General features: G+C 47.4%; 3 protein-coding genes and 2 non-coding genes across 21 annotated transcripts in view; 3 read left to right on the forward strand and 2 right to left on the reverse strand.

Annotated features, from left to right (window-relative positions):
* LRSAM1 (leucine rich repeat and sterile alpha motif containing 1) overlaps nt 1–9,132 on the reverse strand; it is a 38,814-nt gene extending 29,682 nt beyond the window's left edge. Inside the window, exons 1-9 of the mRNA XM_023532957.1 lie at nt 9,001–9,132; nt 8,467–8,610; nt 6,808–6,911; nt 6,270–6,326; nt 5,671–5,715; nt 4,417–4,494; nt 3,047–3,115; nt 1,313–1,397; nt 251–372 (exon numbers count right to left, since the gene is read on the reverse strand). Coding sequence (XP_023388725.1) covers nt 251–372; nt 1,313–1,397; nt 3,047–3,115; nt 4,417–4,494; nt 5,671–5,715; nt 6,270–6,326; nt 6,808–6,879 — 528 coding nt within the window. The 5' untranslated portion in view covers nt 6,880–6,911; nt 8,467–8,610; nt 9,001–9,132. The remainder of the gene's footprint in view (nt 1–250; nt 373–1,312; nt 1,398–3,046; nt 3,116–4,416; nt 4,495–5,670; nt 5,716–6,269; nt 6,327–6,807; nt 6,912–8,466; nt 8,611–9,000) is intronic.
* LOC111742474 lies at nt 3,410–3,528 on the forward strand. The gene has a single exon (XR_002781350.1). It is a non-coding gene; the product is annotated as a 5S ribosomal RNA (ribosomal RNA).
* On the forward strand, nt 9,083–12,708 carry RPL12 (ribosomal protein L12). Of its 2 annotated transcripts, XM_011364261.2 has the most exons (7): nt 9,084–9,282; nt 9,863–9,936; nt 10,890–10,988; nt 11,330–11,411; nt 11,910–11,996; nt 12,374–12,486; nt 12,654–12,708. In XM_011364261.2, exons 1-7 carry the CDS (start codon nt 9,246–9,248, stop codon nt 12,657–12,659), a joined length of 498 nt encoding a protein of 165 aa, XP_011362563.1. In that variant the 5' UTR covers nt 9,084–9,245; the 3' UTR covers nt 12,660–12,708. The 2 variants fall into 2 exon arrangements, with proteins under 2 accessions (XP_011362562.1, XP_011362563.1); XM_011364260.2 differs by lacking the exon at nt 12,654–12,708 and having other exon boundaries at nt 9,083–9,282; nt 12,374–12,596.
* LOC111742477 lies at nt 11,704–11,833 on the forward strand. Its single transcript, XR_002781352.1, has one exon. It is a non-coding gene; the product is annotated as a small nucleolar RNA SNORA65 (small nucleolar RNA).
* A 1,640-nt stretch (nt 12,709–14,348) lies between the features above and the next one.
* The window catches only part of ZNF79 (zinc finger protein 79), a 13,789-nt gene continuing 7,868 nt past the window's right edge, over nt 14,349–20,269 (reverse strand). For 12 of the 16 annotated variants that reach the window (XM_023533041.1, XM_023533043.1, XM_011364263.2 and 9 more), the window contains one exon: nt 14,349–15,991. In XM_023533041.1, coding sequence (XP_023388809.1) covers nt 14,736–15,991 — 1,256 coding nt within the window. In that variant the 3' untranslated portion in view covers nt 14,349–14,735. Of the gene's footprint in view, nt 15,992–19,261; nt 19,358–19,647; nt 19,689–19,902; nt 19,950–20,269 lie in introns of those variants that run through there. The other 4 variants (XM_023533049.1, XM_023533045.1, XM_023533047.1 and 1 more) reach the window with 4 other exon arrangements.

A 20,269-nucleotide genomic window follows, 5' to 3' on the forward strand; every position in this document is an offset into this window, starting at 1 on the left:
CTTCAGGAAGTGTTAACCCCATCAGGATTTGGCATTCTCTTCACACGAGAAACACATTTTTCTGCCTCCATTATGGCAGCAAAAGCCAGACTTCCAACTGTTCATGTCGGTCGCCTTGAGAGCTCCTAAGGGCCATGCCTTGGGATCTCTGTGACCCCAGCACCCTGTGGCCAGGACAGGTATTCAGCAGTGTGGGAGCGGGGAGGCAGGCAGGCCAAAGAGGACCGCAGGCAAGAATGGCTTCACTTACCTCCAGGGTTCGAACATGAGCTAGCATCTGTGGCAATCTCCGAATCTCGTTCCCACTGATGTCGAGAGTGCGTAAGCTTCGAAGTTCCCCTATGGTGTCCGGAAGCTCCTTCAGCTTGTTGTCTGGAGAGAGCCCAATGGCATGGCTCAGCACCCTAAGCCCCTTCGCCAGCTTCCTGCCTGACAGCCACCAGGACTCGGAGTTGGCGGGGGGTGGGGGAGCGGTGAGGTTTATGTGCCTCACTTTGACCCTGACTGCGACTCCGTGAGGAGAGAACACGAGGGTGGAGTTTCAGTGGCCGGGGCTCAAGTCCCCACTCCACCGCTCACTTTGGAAAACTGACTTTACCTCCCTGGGGCACAGTTTTCTCATCTGTCAAGTGGGATAATACCACCACTTGGCCTCAAGGTAATGTAGAGGGATTCAGTAAGATTATGCATATGAGGTCCTCGGCGCAGTGCCTAAGTGGGCCACCATTACTTTTATCATTATGCATGCTACGTTTAGGAACTGAGGCATTCTGGGCGGAAAGTGCTTAAAACAGCCAGAAGAAATGAAGGGCTGCGGGGTATGAGGCAGGCGCTCCACTGATGCATTAGTATCTGGGTTCTGGCATTGTCACAGTAGGGGGATCTTGAGCAAGTCACTGCTCTCTGAGCCTCGTCTTCTTCATCTGTAACTTGGGGAGAACACCTGCCCTTCTCCCTACCTCATAGACCAAAGACTGCTACTTCGGTGGCTGTGGAAGTGCTGTTTACCAAGTGTGACAGACTCAGGACTGTCCCTGTGGCTCCCGGATCACTGTCACTCAGTCAGTCCACTCTGCTTTCCACCACACTTATTGTTGTAAACATGAATGACAGAGTCTCAGAGGCCTAGCTGTCAACGGTGTCCGCCCCCCTCCCCACAAGACCCTGTCTGTGGTTACCGTGGCAACCAAACAAGTCAGTCCCACGTACTGGGGACTGGCTGCCCTCATGCTCAATGGCTCCCAGAAGGATTCTGGCTGGGACAGCCCAGAGCTGAGCAGGGGTTACACAGTCAGGGCTTCCTTGCCCCTACCTTTCACATTGAGGGTCTGGAGCTGGGTCAGGTTCCCAGTGGAATGTGGGAGATACGTCAATTGATTCTTTTCCACGTTCAATACCTAAGAAAAAGGAAAGAATAACGAGACCCCTACGTACAGACAGTTGTGAGACGCCTACTTCAGGCCAGGGCACCATACACATATCTTTGCCTCCTCCTGACAGCCCTGTGAGGGAGGCACAGGTCGTTATGATCCCACCCGAGGGATGAGAAAGCCGAGGCTGAGATCAGTGAAATCATGTGCCCGGGAGAGCAGAGCCAGACCGTGGACCTGGGTCCATCGTTTACACAGATGACAAAATGCCCAATCACAGTCCCATGATCGGGAAGGGAGGGAGAAGGGGACTAAGAGTTTCAGGGGTCTGGGGGAGGCAGCATGTGACAAGGCTCTAGCTGTCCCAGTGTTAGGAAGAAGGAAACTGAGCTGCACTAAGGCAGTGGGGTCTGCCCGCTCTCAAGGCCGGTAGCTGGTGGTACTGGGGCTGGAACTGGGTTTACAGGGTTCCAAAGGCCATGTTACCTCTGGGATGTGGTGCTGGGAGGTAGGCAAGGCCAACGGGATGACACGTTAAGTAGCCATTAAACACAGATACGATGGAAAGCTAAGCGGCCATTAAAAATAGCGTGGCAGATGAATATTTGATGAACCAAAGGATGGTTACAAGTTACTGCTGGGTATTCGAAAGTCACAAAACAGCGAATGCAGCAATTCTATAAAAATATATACATAAGAAAATGTCCCAAAAGATCCCATACCGAGATACTCGCTATGGGTCTCAGTGGTGGCAGTTACTACTGTTCTGCCACCTCTTGTCTATGTGACCTTGGGCAAGTCAGTCATCCCTCCGGGCCTCAGTTTTCTATAAATTGCGATAACATCCTCCACCTGGCAGGCTCTTTGCGTCACTTTTTAGTCTCCTCTGTGTGCGAGGTACTGCTGGGCGAGGGCACTGCCCACGGACGGCTGATGGATAATTCGTTACACCGCAGTCAGTGCTCTCGGGGAGAGAAGCCAGGGTGCAGACACAGGTGAACAAGGTAGGTCTCCTCAGGGAGGTCGGAAGGGTCCTCAGGGATGAGGTGACGAGCCACTCAGGCAGAAGAGCCTTGCGGACAGGCTCTGCCGGGGGTGGACACAGAGAAGCTGACTGCAGGGAGCGAAGGGGAGATAGGGGAGGAGGCTGGAAAGATAGGTCTGACTGGGCATAGTGACGAGAAGAAACTTAACCTAAGCGTGAAAGAAAGCTGCTTCTTCCTCTGCGAAGCACGCGGACAATCGACACCCGCCTCCCTAAGGCTGAGGAAGCAACACACAAGGCAAGGGAAAGGCTCCACTCCACGCGGGCACATGGTGAGCACTCCAGGGACGAGGGGCAGCCGCTGACCAGGATTAGCAGGGAGACGGTGAGTTAAGAGTTAGGACGCTGAATTGAGCATTTTTAAAGCTGGACCTGCTGGCTTTTTTTTCTGTAAAGTTGTGGAAGCTTGTAATGAAATCTCAAAAAGGACAAGCCAAAAATATGGTAGAGAGACACCCACGGCCCAGACTGCAATGGCGGGGGCGTCACTGGGTGTCTTAACAGCAAAGGGGCAGGAGAGCTGGCGCCAAGTGTCGCCTGGCCCGACTACAACCAGAACACTCCAGGTCTGTGCGGCTGAAATTTCTCACTGAGGGATCAGTGGTGGGTTTTCTGTTTCCTGTGGCCATACCTGGAGGGCCGTCAGCTGCCCTATATCCTCAGGAAGGGCTGTCAGCTGGTTATCATGAAGATCCAGAACCTGTAGAAGAAAGACAAGCTTGGAACCTAACAGTCACCAACAAAGACAGTCCCTCCAATTTTTGGCTCCCGAGAGGCAAGAACATGCTGGTGGGGTGGGGGGCGGGGGGCAGGTGCCTTAGGCTGCTGGTGTTGAGATAAAGAGCACCCAACCTTTCCTCTCCAACTAAATGATCATTCCATCTCATTTCCTTTTCCAAAATATTATACCATTTCACCCTTCTATTTGCCAAATATTTAACTACTGAGTAAAAAAAGTATGCAAAGACATTTATATGTTTAAAAAAAATCTTCAGTCTACAGCCATGCCACCCTGAACGTGCCCGATCTCGTCTGACCTCGGAAGCTAAGCAGGGTTGGGCTTGGTTAGTACTTGGATAGGAGACCACCTAGGAATACCAGGTGCTGTAGGTGTAAAAAAAAAAAAAAAAAAAAGGAAATTTAAAAAATCTTCAGAGTATAAATATATATTTATATTGAAAAAGACAATTAAATATGCAATAAAATATTGAGTGGGTCTCTGGAGTGTGAAATTATATTTTTCCTATTTTCTGCTTAATTATATTTAATTTTTTAACAATGAAGATAAATAAAAGACACAAGAAATATACATATATATATACATGTGTATGTATACCATACATATATATGAAACATATAAAACACAAATATAAGGAGAAAAAATTTTAATGTTATCTTTTCCTGACTACAAAAATAATGCATGTTGGACAATAAAGAGAAGTAAAAACTACCCCTGATCTCAACAAACGAGAGTTAACCATAAAAAGTCTTCTCTTAGTGTGTACACCGTCACAGCTCATGGTCACGTGGGACAACTCTGGGGTCACGTCTCACGTATTGTGCGACTACGTCCTGGTCCTGGAGGAGCTGACAGTCAGGAGGGAGTCGTCCCGGGTCACCAGGCTTTCACACACTGACCACACGATGCCTGGCGTCCATTTTGTTCCTCCCTGTCTGGGACCATTAGGTGTCTGTCCTGGTCCTTCTTGTGTGGGACCATTAGTTTCCCGCCCTCTGCCAGTTCGCTTGCTGTGAGCCTATGGCTTGCTTTTCTGTCTGGCCAGCAAACTCCCCAAAGGCAGAGCTTGTGGTTCGTTCTCTCTGTAACCCCACCCCACGCACAGCACATAGAAGGTGCCCAATAAACTATGTTGATTAAACCCTATATGGACTATTACGTTAGGCCCACTGGCATACCCTTTAACAGAGGAGACACAAAGGGGGCTGGACACCTAGAAAGCCATGCAGAGTCCTCCACGCCTGGGAGAAAGGCCCTAGTACCTTGATGGTTATGAGACTCAGGAGGCTGCAGGATTTAGGAAGCAGGGAAGTGAGGTGATTCGTGTGGACAATCAACACCTGTGTGGGAAAGATTTACCACATTAGGTTGAAGAAGAGCAGCAAGTTGGAAGGCTGGCGACAGGCAGCCAGCTCAGCGCAGGATGCACATGGGCCCTGCCCAGCCCAGTGCTCTCCGCTCTTCCAGACTCCACAGTGGGGGATGGGACCTCCAAGGTGGAATCAGATGACCCTGAGACCTGGAATTTCAAGGGTGAATGGGACTTTAGAGGGCTAATTCTATTTCCGTTCTGAGAAGGGATCCTCATGCAGTTGCCCTGACCTTAACCTTCCTTAGCTTCCGACTTCACACGGAAAATAGAGGATAATAAAGTACCTGCCTTCAAGGGCTGCCATGATGATTAACAAGCTGATGGACAAAAAGCACTTAGCCCAGATCACGGTGCAGTGCTTGATCCATGCCATCTGTTGCCGTTTTTATTAAGCACTGGCCCCTGGATGAATACTTCTAGTGTCAAGGAGCTCACCACCCTATTGGTATGGAACACTTCTCACCTACCTTCATCTAGACCAGTGGGCCCCAACCCTTTTGGCACCAGGTACCAGTGCTCCTATGAGAATCTAGTGCCTGACGATCTGAGGTGGAGCTGAGGCGGTGACGCTGGGGAGCGGCTGCAAATATAGACGACGTTGCACTGGCTCACCCACTGCTCACCTCGGGCTGTGTGCCCCATTCCTAACAGCCACACACTGGTACTGGTCCATGGCCCCGGGGCTGGAGACCCCTCATCTAGATAATTCATTTAGAATATTCTTACCTAGCTGCGTTCAAAGCTGCAAAGACTTTCCTAACAATCATTCATTCCACTCTTAACCCCCTCGGAGTAACCAGAATGAAGTGAGTGTGGTTTTTATTATTAATAACGATGAGGTTTCTCAGTGTTCACATGGCAGTAATTAATTTACTCTGTGACTGCTCTGTCACTCATTTGCATCTTACTATACCTCTGTCAGAATAAAGCTATGAATATCTTTACTTCGTAGATGAAGAAATCGAAATGTAAGCGTTTAAGGAAGTTGCCCAAGGCCTGAGTGGCAAGGCCAGGATGTGACCCAGGGCTGTCCCATGCCAAAGCCGGCTCTCCTAACGGTGAAGAGACCGGCTGCAGGCTGCGAGGGTGAGAATCAGAAAGAAGGGGGATACCAGGAGAGCTCCTAACACTCCCGCGGTCTCACCTTTTTCTGAAGAACTTTGCATGTTGCAAAAGCCCCAAATGGAATCTAAGAGAAGAATAAAGAAGAGTCAGTGCCTCCCCATTGGCCAGTTTTTAATTTATTTTCTGAGTGGCACACGTGTGAGGGAGAGATGGAACAGGAGGTGAACAATGCAAAATGCTGATGTAGAGAACAGCACTAAGCCCGGGGAAAAGGCTAGTGAGGAATGTTGCTCAGGGTATGGGCAGCGCTCCCTTCCAATCAGCTGGCAGGAGAGTGCCCTGCCCAGTCCTAGCCCACTTTCCCCATGCCCAGCATCAACTATCAGAGGCAGAAGAAAGGTCTCCAGTGCTTTGCAGAGGCTAGAGAAACCCACACTCTCCCAGGACCCTAGGAATCTGTGGGCCATTTTTCTAAGTAGCGTCCTTGACTCTTGAAGACTACATCGAGGCCAAAGATCATCTCAATTCTTTTGGACAAGAACAAAATCTAAGGAGACAGCTCTTGACCAGCACTTCCAGACTTTTTAAAGCCCCAGTCCACATCTGTCTTCCCCAGGAACATGTGATTCAAGAAGAAAGGAGAAACCGAACTCACAGCCAGGACGCCACCCAGTTTACCTCTGAGAGCTCACACTTAGAGATGTCGAGAATGTCATCTGCCCCAGCTTCTTTTGCCTATGGATAAAAAAAATTTTTATTAATGGTTTAGGTGCATTTTTTTAGTTTTCTTTTAGAAAAAAAAGGTTTTTTTTAAAGTGTTCAAACAAAACATCCTTGCAGAGTGGACAAACCAGGCAAAGAAACATAGAATTAAGAATCTACACGGGACCACAGACGGCGTCTGGTTCAACTAATCCATTTTGTGGCAGACCAGAGATTCCTGGTTTAAAGGGGTTTGAGGGCCAGAAGGGAAGAACAAATGAAAAAGTAATGACGGGTGCGATCGGTCTACGAAGGGAAGTACAGGGCACTCCTGAGCACCTGACAGGCAGCCTCATCAGTCTGCTGTGAGTCAGAGATTTCCTCTGGGGGTGGGGGGAGGTGGGGAAGGCTGATGCGAGGCCGCACAGTTTGTTTGGGGCAAAGTGCGGAGCCCTCTTTCACGGGGCGGAGGCGGAGATGGGAATGGACTCAGAGGAAACATATTTCCCCTCACCAGACACATCTGGTACTCCAGGCGTTTCCGAGCTTCCTCACTGGGTTTCCGCTTCCGGAAGAAGAGCGGCATCCTTCCTTTTTCCTGGTGCAATCTTCACAGCACTAGGGCATAGGAGAAAAGTTAGGGCCTGGGGAATGTGTCACAGCTCTCCCACGAAAGCCAGGACAGGTAGCGCGGTAACGCAGAGCATGCAGCTGATCCGTTGGACTGTAAGTTCCCTGAGGGCAGGAGCTGTGTCCATCTGGACCATCACCCTGTGCCCTGAGCCAGGCATAGCAGGTGCTCACTACTCCTTGTTCTTTGTTGACATAGGCAGAACGATGACAAGCCAGGTGAGCTGGGTGCTGGCCCACATTTGCCACTGGCCACTGGGAGACCTTGGCATACCTTTGCCCCGTTCTGGGCCCCCTTCTCGCCTTCACATTAGATAAGGGGTTGACCCAGAGAAGTTTCCTCAGGCCTTCCTTTGGGGACTCTAACAGACTGGCCTGATGAGTTACTCCTAGTCTCTGAAACACTGTGAGTGGTATCAACAAATCAAACATGGCATGACATAAACCAGCCATGACCTTGGAGAGCTCAACTACATCCCGACTAAAGAAATTTTTTAACTAAAAATTCAAAAGCAATTTTCAGGCACCTTACCACTCTCACAGTTATTATTCCATTTGATTCTCATCACAGTCTTGTTTATAGTGATGAAACTGACAATCATCGAGTTCAGTGACCTGGTTACGCAGCTTGGATTGTAGCAAAACCAGTCTGGAATTCTGCTCTTTTGAGTCCTGATCCTGTGTATTTGCCTAACTCTTTGGTGCTCAAATAACTTCGAATGCACTAAGTATACTGTCGTGAACTCAGAAGCCAGATGCTCACTTGCCTGCCCAGTATCTGCAAATATCAGTGCTTGACAATGGACATCAATGGGCCAGGAAACAATCATCCAGGGAAGCTTAGGGTTAATAGCTTCCCTGGGTTTAAATTCCCTGAAATATAACTGGGTTTGAATCTCAGATCTACCACCCACCAACCATGGCACCTTGGTTTACTGTTGAGTCTCAGTTTTCTCATTTGTAAAGTGAGTAATAATGTTACCTGATTCTATGAGGATCCATTGATTTCATGTGTGTAAAGCCTATAACACAGTACCTGGTACAGAATGACTGCTTAATAAATGTTAGCCACATAGCACCACACACCTAACACACACTTATTCAGGGCCTGCTACAGTTTAAAAATCTAGGGAGAAGAGGGCTAGGGAGGAGATGCAGTTGAAGACACACACCCAGTCCTCAGGGGAAGGGGCAGAGATCACAGGTCTGCGCCCACAGCCAGTGGGCTGTCTGGGGAGCCAGCCAAGACTGCAGAGCTGGCTCAGGCTCCTCTCGTCACCCCACATGACTGCTGGGATGGGGCATAATCTAAAATCAGCGTTCCCCACCTCTTCCCTGATGACAAGCTCTAATCTTCTGCTCCCTAATGACTAACCTTCCCTCACCCCCTCTGTGAAATCCAGTCCTCTCCACCTCCTCCCCTCATCCCCCCCAGGTGAGCTCCTCCCAGCTTGCTCCCCATATCCATCCCCTCCCCCAGCTTCCTGTCCAGATGGGGAGAATCACACTCATCTTCCCCTGGTTGGAGTGGGGAGTGTCCCACCTGGCTTTATGGTTGACAGGTCTCCGACGTTCGTTCCCTCGGGCAGGCCGATCACTCGTAGGGCTTGGTCATGGACGCCGGGTCGCAGACTACCTGGCACGAGCGCCGGCGAATGCGGAGACTGGTCTCCTTCAAACGCAGGAGCTGGGGACCGAAACTCAGAATCTCAGAAAGTCACGCAGACCCTGATGACGAAGTCTGAGACTCCAAGAACTGCAGAATCTTAGAATTAAGAGAACGAATTTGGACCCGAACGAAATTGCTTTGATTAATTAAAATGCACACATCACGAGGGAGTTAAAAAACGAAAAAGGCCGGGGTCACTGTGGCCCTGAGGTCTCCGAATGTGGGTGCGGACTTCTCAGGGGAGGGGCGGGGTTCTGGGATTGGGTGACAAGGACCATGGGGTGACCCTCACGATAAGAGAGAATGGGGAACAGCGGGACCCGGGATCTTGGGAGCAGCCCTCTTTTGTCTGCCTCCCAGAGGCGAACTGCCCTGAACCCTCTTCTGAGCCCCCTGGCCACAGCTCACCGAGGTGTCCATCAGGTTCTCCACCCGTTAGCCTCTGGCGCCTGCCCACAAGCAACATGGCGGCAAGGGCGTCGCTGAGAGGCTGGGCGGAGACGGCTACTCTCGCGACAGCTGCGCTTCGCTGCCTATATCCGGCGTGGTCCAAGAGGCTTCCGGTCTTTCTGCTGTCGGCTCGGAGGAGGCTACGGTGCAACTGTCTTCGGTCGTCCCGAATCCGGGTTCATCCGACACCAGCCACCTCCACAATGCCGCCTAAGTTCGACCCCAACGAAGTCAAAGTCGGTGCGTGCTTTAGATGTGGCCAGGGCTGCGGGATGGAGCATCTCTTCTCCCCGCAACCCGTAGAGCCCGCGGCCTCTCCGCAGTTGCGTTTCCCACCACGTCGGGCTTTTTAAAACGCTGCTGCCTGCTAGAGGCCCTTCCGGTGCCACGTTCGGGGCGCTGCGAAGTCTCTTACTCTTTCTGAGCCTCAGCTTCCCCACGTGCAAATGGGGAGGGAGGACCGGACGACCTGTGGCGGCTTTGCAGCCCGCACGCTTTAGGGTAAGGTTTGTCTCCGGCGCTTCCCCACTTAGTTGGCTGGCGGTTCGGCTGCGTCCTCGCCGGCTCGGTGTGGGCCTCGGCAGACGTAGCTGTACCGAAGGCCGCTGTCCCACGTGGCGCTTGGAGCGGCCCACGCTTAAGAAGGTGATGGCAGCGGGGAGGGGGTGGCCTGCCTCGGCTCTCCGCCGAGGCTCTTGGAGCTGTTTTGAAAAGAGCCGAAAAGTGGCGTGGCTATCCTCGGAACGATGCGTAGAGACCGGTATGGTTGTGAGGCGCCCCCCCACCTCTACAGAGGCATTAATCATTTTTCTTTTCCCAGTGTACCTGAGGTGCACCGGTGGGGAAGTCGGTGCCACATCTGCCCTGGCCCCCAAGATCGGGCCCTTGGGTCTGGTAAGTCTTTCTCGTGGGAGGGTGTTTCTTTTGTGAGAGCAGTTATGCTTGGTTTGTGCAAGTACGACCGTATGGAAGATGTCATCGGCGTTGGCGGATATTTGTCCCCGATTAGACCTGAGCCATTGAATTGGCATTAGGTTCTGTGGAAAGGTTATATATGAAAATCGAACTCAGTACTTGGAGTAACTTCTCCAGTGTCTCTTAACCACCGCTGTTAGTGCACCTGATGGGCTGGAAGAGGTCAGGTGTGAGGGTTTTGAAGTCAAGTGGCCTGTGTTTCCTAGTCAAGGATATGGGCGTATTGCTGTTGGGAGGATTAATAAGACCAACTTTACCTATGACCAGCCTCTTGCCTGCTTCTCCATTTTACTTAACTTGGGTTTCCCTCAATATCATTAAGCTTTTATTCCTTGCATAATGGTCTGTCCCAAATACTCTCCCACCTTGGTCTTGCATAACCAGCGTCTTAATAATTTTCTTTGGCCCTTAGCAGGTACTCACTGGGCATACTTATTTAGGCTCGTGGTCACTAGGAAATTCCAAAGTAGCAAGTGTCCACACCCCACCCTAGTAGATTGACTTTGATAGGTTTGACACAGGAACCTGATACCCATCTGTAAAGCTTCCCAGAGGATTCAGATGTAACCAGGGTTGGAAGTTCCTACATTATCACATGGGTCCTTATGAGAAGGTAGGTAGGTAAGGAAGGGACTTTGCCCCATTATGGCCCTGGGCTTACAGCTTACAATCCTGAACAGTCTTCACCCCAGCCTCATTTTCCCAGTTTATACTGTGGTGATAGGCACACCTTGATTGGATAGGTACAGTTATGTGCTTCAGTTTTCTGTGCTTGATGAGGATTTGAGGTATTGCCAAGTGAGGTAGACTGGGCAAGTTTTCAGGTTGTTAAACTTTGGGCATGATATGATTACATACTTTCATTTCTGCAGTCACCAAAAAAGGTTGGTGATGACATCGCCAAGGCAACCGGTGATTGGAAGGGTCTGAGGATCACAGTGAAACTGACCATTCAGAACAGACAGGCCCAGGTACGTGGTTTGAGGGGTGGTTTGAGGGTAGTTTGGGATTCCTAGGTGGAAGGGTTTTGCTGACATGGCCACCACCAACCAGTGGTGAGAGCAATTTTATCTGGGGAGGGATCTTTGACCCTGGACCATGGTCAAAGATAAAGTCTCATATATTCTCACTTGTGTGACATTGGGTCAATCACTTTGTCTCTTCAGGACGTTTCAGACTGAAAATTATTTGAGAATGTATAAGCAAATCCAGTGTCTAGCCCGTGCGTGGTCTCTTAAGAACCAAGTTGTGTGGCAGTATTGTAATTAGAGGGTGGCACAGGTCTTGTTCACATTGAGATTCTTTTTTGCAGATTGAGGTAGTACCTTCTGCCTCTGCCTTGATCATCAAAGCCCTCAAAGAACCACCAAGGGACAGAAAGAAGCAGAAAAACAGTGAGTAGCTTTTTCTCTGGTAAACTGAGGGTTTATGAGTGGTTGTGTCTACTTGTAGTTAGTGCTTGATACCTAGTGCATGTTTTCTATAACCAGGCCTAGGGATGGCTTGGGGACTTGATGTTAAACTGTTACAGAGCCAGGCACTATCAGGTGCCATACAGGAAGGAAATAGGCAGGGTGAAGCACCTGAAAATGATGACCAATAATTAGGAGAGACTGCTGAGCTGGATGACACTCTGAGTCTCTTCTACATAAGATTAGTAGACTTGGTTTTGCCATAGCCTAGCCACCCGCCACTGCACCTGACCAGTTCTCTGTTGGCTGGTGCAATCCAGTGGTGAGCTGATAGTAAACCCCAGCTTAGGAAACAGGGTTGTTCTTCATGTGGATGACTCTGTGCCGAGAGCATGGGAACATCTGGAAATGGCTGAGGGAGGACATGTGGTCTACTCTGGCCTTGGCTTGTGACAAAGCTTTAGCTGTTTTTTTCTGCAGTTAAGCACAGTGGAAACATCACTTTCGATGAGATTGTCAACATTGCCCGACAGATGCGGCACCGATCTTTAGCTAGAGAACTCTCTGGTAAGAGCACGGCACGGGTGTTATTCACCGAGTAGCATTTCCCTTCTCATAGGGGCTGCTATTCTGTAAAACCTAAAATGTGGGGCATAGCGTCCTTTGGGTTTGAAAGAATGCCTTGATCATGGGGAAGATTTTGGGCTGGTTGTGTTCAATCTGGGTATCAAGGATTCTGTGAAGTCTGAATTTAGGGCTCACACAACAAAGTAGAGCTCTGAATTTTGGAATAGGGGAGCAGGGATATTCCTAGTATTTTATAAAATAAGTTATTCCTCTCTTTGGCTGTTGGTGAAACCCAAAGTATTTCCCTAATGGTATCTGAGGATTGTGAGGAGCTGGAGCTGACAGCCCCATCTGATGCCACTTTTTCTTAATTATAGGAACCATTAAAGAGATCTTGGGCACTGCCCAGTCTGTGGGCTGCAATGTTGATGGTCGCCATCCTCATGACATCATAGATGACATCAACAGTGGCGCAGTGGAATGCCCAGCTGTAAGTAACTGCTGCATCAGTTTCATTTGCTTAAAATCTGGGTGAAAGCTGGAGAGGAGCTAATGTATTCATGGAGATGAGCTGGAAAGTTCTAGAAATGGTCAGTAATGGGGTTGAGGTTTTTTTTGTCCCGTCACTGATAGGATTTTTTTTTTTCTTTCCCACAGAGTTAAGAACTGCAAAGGAAACTATTTCAATTAAAGATCATTTATTTGATAACCACTGGACTTTTCGATGTGGTCTCTTCCCTGGGGGAGCTAGCTCCCTGTGGTCAGATGGTGGTTAGTGGGGCCAAGGTAGCAGAACCTGTGGAAGTAGCAGTCCGGGCAGTACATTCCCTCTGTGGGACTAGCTCAGGAAAGACATCTAGAAAGCAAGTCTCAGTGCTTTTTGTAGAGACATTCATGGCGCTCTAAGAAATCTTGGCCGGAAGGAAAATTTGTAATTCAGCATAAGTAAATGGGATGAAGCTCTTCATTCCAGACCAAGTTCATCATTGGAGAGTTGGGGCCCAGGGCCCATAATTCAAGATTCAATAATTGGTATTTATTTTAGTGCATAGCTGGGGGTCAGAGTCACTGATGGAACAAAGAAACCTGACCTTATCATGACTCCCTGACTGGTCCTGAGGTTGTGTGAAATGGGGGTAGAGTTCGTGTCTAAAGTGAGCTGCAGTTCTTGTCCTGCCATTCTCTGAATCCGTTGATCTTCCAGTGTATATTTTCCGTCTTTCTCAAGTCTTCCTCATCTTCCCTTAGTTCTGTTCTTTCTGAATCACGTTAAGAGCTTATCACTTTCGGTTAAGTGAATGGACACCTGGGCACTGGGACAAGCCATACCTGAATAGCTTGAAGCACCACCTGGAAGGTGGTTCTGGTCACTACCCTAAAGGGAGTTGGGGATGATTAACTTGAGAACTTCATTTTCTTCTATTTGTCACTAGGCCCTTTAGTGGAAAGGATGACCTGAGAATTGGGGTGAATGAAGGGGTAGAGTAAGAATCCCAGGACACGGTACCAAGTCACCCAAGCAATCAAAGCTAGAGGCCTTGGGTGAGGGATGGTTGACACAAGGTCCCCTTATAGGAGAACACTAGTAATGGGAAGTCTATGTCTGAAATCAAACACTTAACCCAGGGCCAAGGGAGCATACTGGAGTTATAGGTGCTAGGATGCGGTCACACCACTGGGATATGAGATGGGTTATAAATATCAAGGGCAGGACCCAGGTCAGTGCCAAGGAGAAAGGAAGCAGGCCAAAGGTAAAAATACTGATCAAAGGAAACAACTTCTCTAGAGAGGGGAAGGATGTGAAGATGACCCACCGGCCTCTGAGCCAAGGTAACATGGCTATCATTAGGTTGTCCCTCCCTGTTAGGGTCTCCACAGGAAGGCATGTGCCTTATGGAGAGGTTTCAGCACCTTCCATCTGATGGCCTCAACCTCACTGTCCTCCTGAGACTTCCAGAGCAGTAACAAGCGCTGGAACAGGTTATAACAGTGGGCACTGCAGTGTTCCCCGAGTTGCAGCCTTTCCCAGATTTCAATGTCTTTAGCATTAGGGAGTGAATCCCTTCCCAGCCCCCAATGAGAGTGCATTTAATGGTTGGCCTTAGAATCCTCCTTACTTGAATTTACTCCTCTAGATCAGATACCTTAGTAGCCCCATTAAAAGAAATGCTCTTTCCTGGCCAATGTACTTGTTTCTTTGGCAGTAGCCCTCATTCAAGGAGTTATTTAAGCTTATGGAAGATGTTAACCCATTTCCCATTTGCCCCAAGGATGAAGACTCACCAGCGGCGCTTGTGGCTGCAGCATTTACCCCGATAACTCACTGTTACGGTCCTAACCTTACCCCCAAAGTTTGCCACAGAATATCTCACTTTTATTATTATTGCATCGCTGTAGTATATCGATATTGTTTGGAAACAAATGACATTCTATTTATAGCATTGTTTTTGGTAGTGGTATTTCCATTTACAAAATACAGTGATTCTCGATTGCTGAAAATGTCAAATCCTAGAAAACGCAGCATTCTTACATGTGATGTTAATGATGCTGGCAGCAAGCTATACTTTTTTAAATGGAAAAGGGTTAAGAGCTCCTGAGTCCTTCCACATGCAGTATGTAGAGCTGACTTTATTAAAGGCGCATGTGGCTCTGGGCTACAGACTAAAAGATGTCTCCAGGTGCTTTCAGGTTACCTGCATTTACCTGTCAGGTCCCTATCCACATTGGGCATGTTCCCAGTCACTCTCCAGCATGGAGTCGCTGATGTCTAATGAAAGCTGAACTACATCTGAAGGCCTTTCCACACTGGCTGCACTGGTAAGGTTTCACGCCAGTGTGAATTCTCTGATGCTGACTAAGAGATGAACTCTGGTTAAAGGCTTTTCCACACTCATTGCATTCGTAGGGTTTCTCCCCAGTATGGATTATGTGATGTCGAATGAGGGCTGAGCTCTCACTGAAAAACTTCCCACATTCATTACACTTGTATGGCTTCTCTCCAGTGTGGGTCTTTTGGTGGATTATAAGATTGGTACTTTGGCTGAAGGCCTTCCCACACTCACTGCACTTGTATGGTTTCTCCCCCGTGTGAGTCCTCTGGTGGTTGGTGAGGTTTGCGCTCTGGCTGAAGGCTTTCCCACACGTGTTGCATTTGTAAGGTTTCTCTCCCGTGTGGATCCTCTGATGCTGAATAAAGGCCGCACAGTAGCTGAAGGCCTTCCCGCACGCGCTGCACTCGTAGGGCTTCTCCCCTGTGTGTGTCCTCTGGTGGTTGGTGAGGTTGGCGCTGTGACGGAAGGCCTTCCCGCACTCACTGCACTCGTAGGGCTTCTCCCCTGTGTGTGTCCTCTGGTGGTTGGTGAGGTTGGCGCTGTGACGGAAGGCCTTCCCGCACTCACTGCACTCGTAGGGCTTCTCCCCTGTGTGAATGCGCTGATGCTGAACGAGGGCCGAGCAGTCACTGAAGGCTTTCTCACATTCCGTACACTTGTAGGGCTTCTCTCCAGTATGAGTTCTCTGGTGTTTTGTGAGGTTTGCATTCTGGCTGAAGGCTCTTCCACACTGGCTGCATTTATAAGGTTTCTCTCCGGTGTGAACCCTCTGGTGCTGGATGAGCGATGAGCTCTGGCTGAAGGCCTTCCCACACTCGCTGCACTCGTATGGCTTCTCCCCGGTGTGGCTCTTCTGATGCTGAGAAAGGGAGGAACAGTAACTGAAGGCTTTGCCACATTCATTGCACATGTACGGTTTCACTCGGTGAGATTTAATGACATCTGAACCCTTCGTGAAGCCCTTCGTTTGTGGTTCACGTTTACAGGGCCTCACTTCCGTAGGAACTCTCTGTTGAGGAGAAAGGACTGGTCTCAGATTGCAGCTTTTCCCCAGGTCACTGTTCCTGTGATTTGACTTCGCAGGGGACACCTCTACACTTGTGTCTTGGCATGATTCCTCAGAAATGTCTTGTTCCGGTGGTGACTGAGATACAATCTTCCGGTCTGAAAAAAATTTAGGCAATTAAAAAGATTCCTGTGGTGGAAGAAAAGATACTTCTGAAATACAAAAGGCTGAAGTTCGGCTGAGCTCTTATGCAGACAGGTTTACTACTTCACTTCCTTTCACTCAGAACGTTACCGATCTCTTCTTTCTGTTCTAAACCCTGTGTAATGACGAGGTGGCTTTGGGTTTTAAGATAGATATATTAGCACCCTTTAGTCCATTCTCCTAAACGCAAAGGGATGAAATTTACCCTAATCCTCCACCTCAGATGCAATATTCGTTTTCTTTTTTTGATACTCATCTGCTTTTGCCAAGTACTGAGTCTTAATAATTCTGTATGGATTTGGGCAATCTGTTTACGAGGTTTAAATAATTCACTTTAAAGAGCTGATAAACAGTGCTAGCAACATGAATATTTTCACTTAAATCAAGATGTCAAAAAATGGTTATTTCTAGAGTGCAGCAGCATAGAATATCTCATGCACTGATACAGCTGCAGAAATTGGGACCACTTTTCTGGAAAACAGTGTGGTTTCTTAATTCTCAGTCCCCATCCCTGTCTGCCCAAACCTGCCATCTCCCTCCCCTCTGGCAATTATCTGTTCTCTATGAGTTCATTTGTTTCATTTTGTTCATTCTATATAAGTGAAACCAAATGGTATTTGTCTTCCTCTGTCAGACTTAACATAATGCTCTTGAGTTCCATCCATATTGTTGCAAATAGCAAGTTTTTTTGTGGTTGAGTAACATTCTATATGTACTACATCTTTACCCGTTCATCTATCCATGGACAGCTATACTGGATATGTCACGGGCTGGTGATCTCTCTCTTGAATATACCATTTCACGCTCTCCTGGATTGTACGATGTCACTACTGAGAAATCTAATTAATAATCTGATGGGTTTTCCTTTGTAGTTTACTGTCTTTTCCCCTGGCTGCCTTGAGAATTCTCCTTCATTTAACCCATTTCCCGTTGGCCCCGAGAATACCTGCCAGTGGCATCTGCAGCTGCAGTGTTTACCCCGAGATGCCTCACGTTGCAGTCCCGATCTTACCCCCAAAGTTTGCCATGAAATATCTTGCTTTTATTATTATTTTCCCATTGTTCTAGTATATCAATAGTTTTTAGAAACAAATGACATCATTGTATTTATAGCATTTTGTTTTTAGTAGTGGTATTTCCATTTACAAATTATAGTAATTCTTGGTCGCTGAAAATTTCAAATCCTAGAAAACAGCATTCCTGTGTGTGATGTTAAAGTGATGCTGGCAGTGAGCTGCACTTTTTTTTTCTAAATGGGAAAAGGGTTAAACTTTTGAGTTTTAATAGGTGTTTTGGAGGTCTTTTTGCATTGAGATAATTATATTTTGTTAGCTTCTTATGCTCAACAGTCTACTTCCTTTCTAGGTTTAGGAAGTTCTCATCAATTATCTGAATAGGCTTTGTTCCCTTCTCCCTTTTCTGAGGTACCCGTTATTCTTATGTTCTTTCTAATGAAGTCAGATAGTTCTTATAGAGTTCTTTAATTTTTTAAAGCTTTTAGTTCTTCCTTTAATCTGAGTCATTTCTATCTTCGGGCTTGCTCATTCTGTTTTCTATCTGGTTTGCTATTTCCAATGATCTCAAATGCATTCCTCATTTCATTTATTGAGTTCTTCAGTCTCCCATTTTGGTTCTTTTTATAGTTTCAGTCTCTTCAGTAAAGTACTCCTTTTGTTCATTAATTTCATTCCTGAGCTCACTGAACTGCCTGTGCATTTTAGGTAGTGGACTCTTGTTTAGATACTGTTTGATCTTGACAATTCAGCAGGATGACAGAGTTCTTTGTTTTCTAGTAGATGGTGATATATAGTGCAAGTTTGTTTTTCTTACTTGTGCTACTTGCACCTCTGAGAAACAGATCTCTGCTGGTCTGTAGTGTGGGGGCACACCCCAACTCCTGTTATTACCGTGTTAGGTGGGGCTGCAGAAGCCACCAAACTGTATCTGTGGACACTGTCCTTATCTTACCCCATCCCATCTCTCCTGTGCATTCCAGTATGCCCACCTTCAAATGCACTGATGTGTGGACCTCTCAGGAACGTCTGTTGGATTACAGGTGTCTGATTTGTAAATTTAAGGGGCGATACAAAGCAGTCTTCTCAAAACTGCCATGATGCTGATGTTACCACCTATATTTTCTTATTTTTAGTTTTGGCCTTTTCCACTGAAAGTCCCTTTAACTTTTTTTTTTTCAATGCTGGTTTGGCTTTTGCTTTTCTGGGAAACTATCCTTCAATTCTGAATGATAAACTTGCTGGGTATTCTTGGTTATTGTTTTTTTCCCCTTTCATCATTTCGAGTAAATCATACCATTCCCTTCTGGCCTGAAAATCAGCCAGTAGTCTTATGGGGGATCCTTTGTACATTACCAGCTGCTTTACTTTTGCTGTTTTAAGATTCTCTAACTTTTGGCATTTTCTTATGTGTCATGGTGTGGGCCTATTTGGGCTCATTTTGTTTGGGACTCTGTGCTTCCTGGATTTGGATGTCTCTTACCAAACTGGGAAGTTTTCAGCCAGTATTTTTTTAAATTGGTTTCCTGTCTCTTCTGGGATTCCTATGATTCGAATGTTAGTATACTTGATGTTGTTTTGGAGGTCCCTAAAACTCAGTTTTTACAATCCTTATTTTTATTTCTGTTGGTCTGATTGGTTGATTTCCACTAACTTGTGTTCTAGCTCGCTGACTCTTTTGCATCAACAAATCTGTTGATTCCCTCTAGTGTATTTTTAGTATTTTTAGTGTATCAGTTAGTCTTCAATTCTGACAGGTTTTTATATTTCTCTTTATCCAAGTTCTCAATGAGTTCATCTATTCTTTTCCTGAGTGCTTTGAGCATCCTCATAACCAGTGTTTTGAACTCCATTTCATTTAGTTCTTTTTTTGTTCTTTTTTCTCCTGTTCTTTTATTCGGGACATATTTCTCTGTCTCCTATATCTGATGCAAATTCATTTCTCAGCGCCTCAACACATGTTGTGGCCCAGAATGTTTCTCCCCGAAACACTCACATGGCTTGCTCATTCTCTTCCTTCAGATCTCAACTCCAGTGTCACCTCAAAGTGGTCTTTCCTATTCATCTGATCTAAAATATAGCTCCTACCCTCTCTATATTCCCATTCTTACCTTGGTACCCCCAGTCACTGTTTCCTTATTAAACGCACTAATGTGTTTCAAAGGGCTTTTGCTTCCCATACTCTCACTGGCTTAGTGCTTACTAATGTACCTGGACAGGTAGTTCTTAGACCATTTCCCTCCAATATCCACGGGCCTTCCCTTTGTTCCAACTGGGAGTTCATGCCAGGTTGGGAAACTGGAAGTCCTATTCAAGTGGGGGAAAAACAAGCTTTAGAGATTTGTCCTAAGTATAAACAGCTACCCAGAACTCAGGGGAGTGGAAACAGGCTAGTTAGGTCATTAATTTCATTCATTCAACAAATATTTATTGAGTACTTAGTTGGTGCTGGGAACTAGGGGATACAGCAGTAAATAAGACAGATAAGGTGCCAGTGTCTTGGTAAAGCATTTCTGGAAGAAGCTACAGAAACAGCCTCAGGAGGGGGTCAAACCAGGAGTCCATAAAGCAAGCTATTTAGGAAGATGGGAACTTACTGAATATGGAGAGAACTGGCCTGAAGGTTACCCCAGCCCTCCTGGGAAATAAAAAAATGGTGAGATGCAGCCTCTGGGGGAAGCAAAATGAAAATGCCTATCTTCCCACCAAGAAGGCCGAGACCTTTCCCTGGGGAAGCGGGAAGGAACAAACATCCCTCTGGGGTGTCGGAACAATTTGGGATCACTCAACACTGGAAAGTGCCACGGGTTTTCAGAACTGAGCAGATTCTATATTTTAAATACTTTCCTTACCCAGTAGGACCAGGTTCCTGGACTTGTCTGGGATTCCCTCCTTGAACTTGTCCCTTGGAGCAGGGACCAAGTGTCTCCACTGTTCGTGGGCGAAAGCCACAGTCACATTGCTGAAGGGCATGGATCCCTGAAACAAACATGTCGTCTTTCCCAGTGACCTTAGGAAAGGAGGTGGAGAGGGGGCGGGAGGCTGGTGGCTCTGGGTAAAATGGCTAGCAGGCCTAGAAAAGGTCTGAAAAAATTCAGGGCTCTGAGTAGTTCAGAAAAAAAAACTTATGTGCTTATTAACACTATATTGGATATTGATACACAAAAATAAATAAAATACAGTCTCACATTTGTAATTCTGGTAGACTTACATATGAAT

Source organism: Pteropus vampyrus, unplaced genomic scaffold (genome assembly GCF_000151845.1).
Source record: "Pteropus vampyrus isolate Shadow unplaced genomic scaffold, Pvam_2.0 Scaffold95, whole genome shotgun sequence".
NCBI classification, from domain to species: domain Eukaryota; kingdom Metazoa; phylum Chordata; class Mammalia; order Chiroptera; family Pteropodidae; genus Pteropus; species Pteropus vampyrus.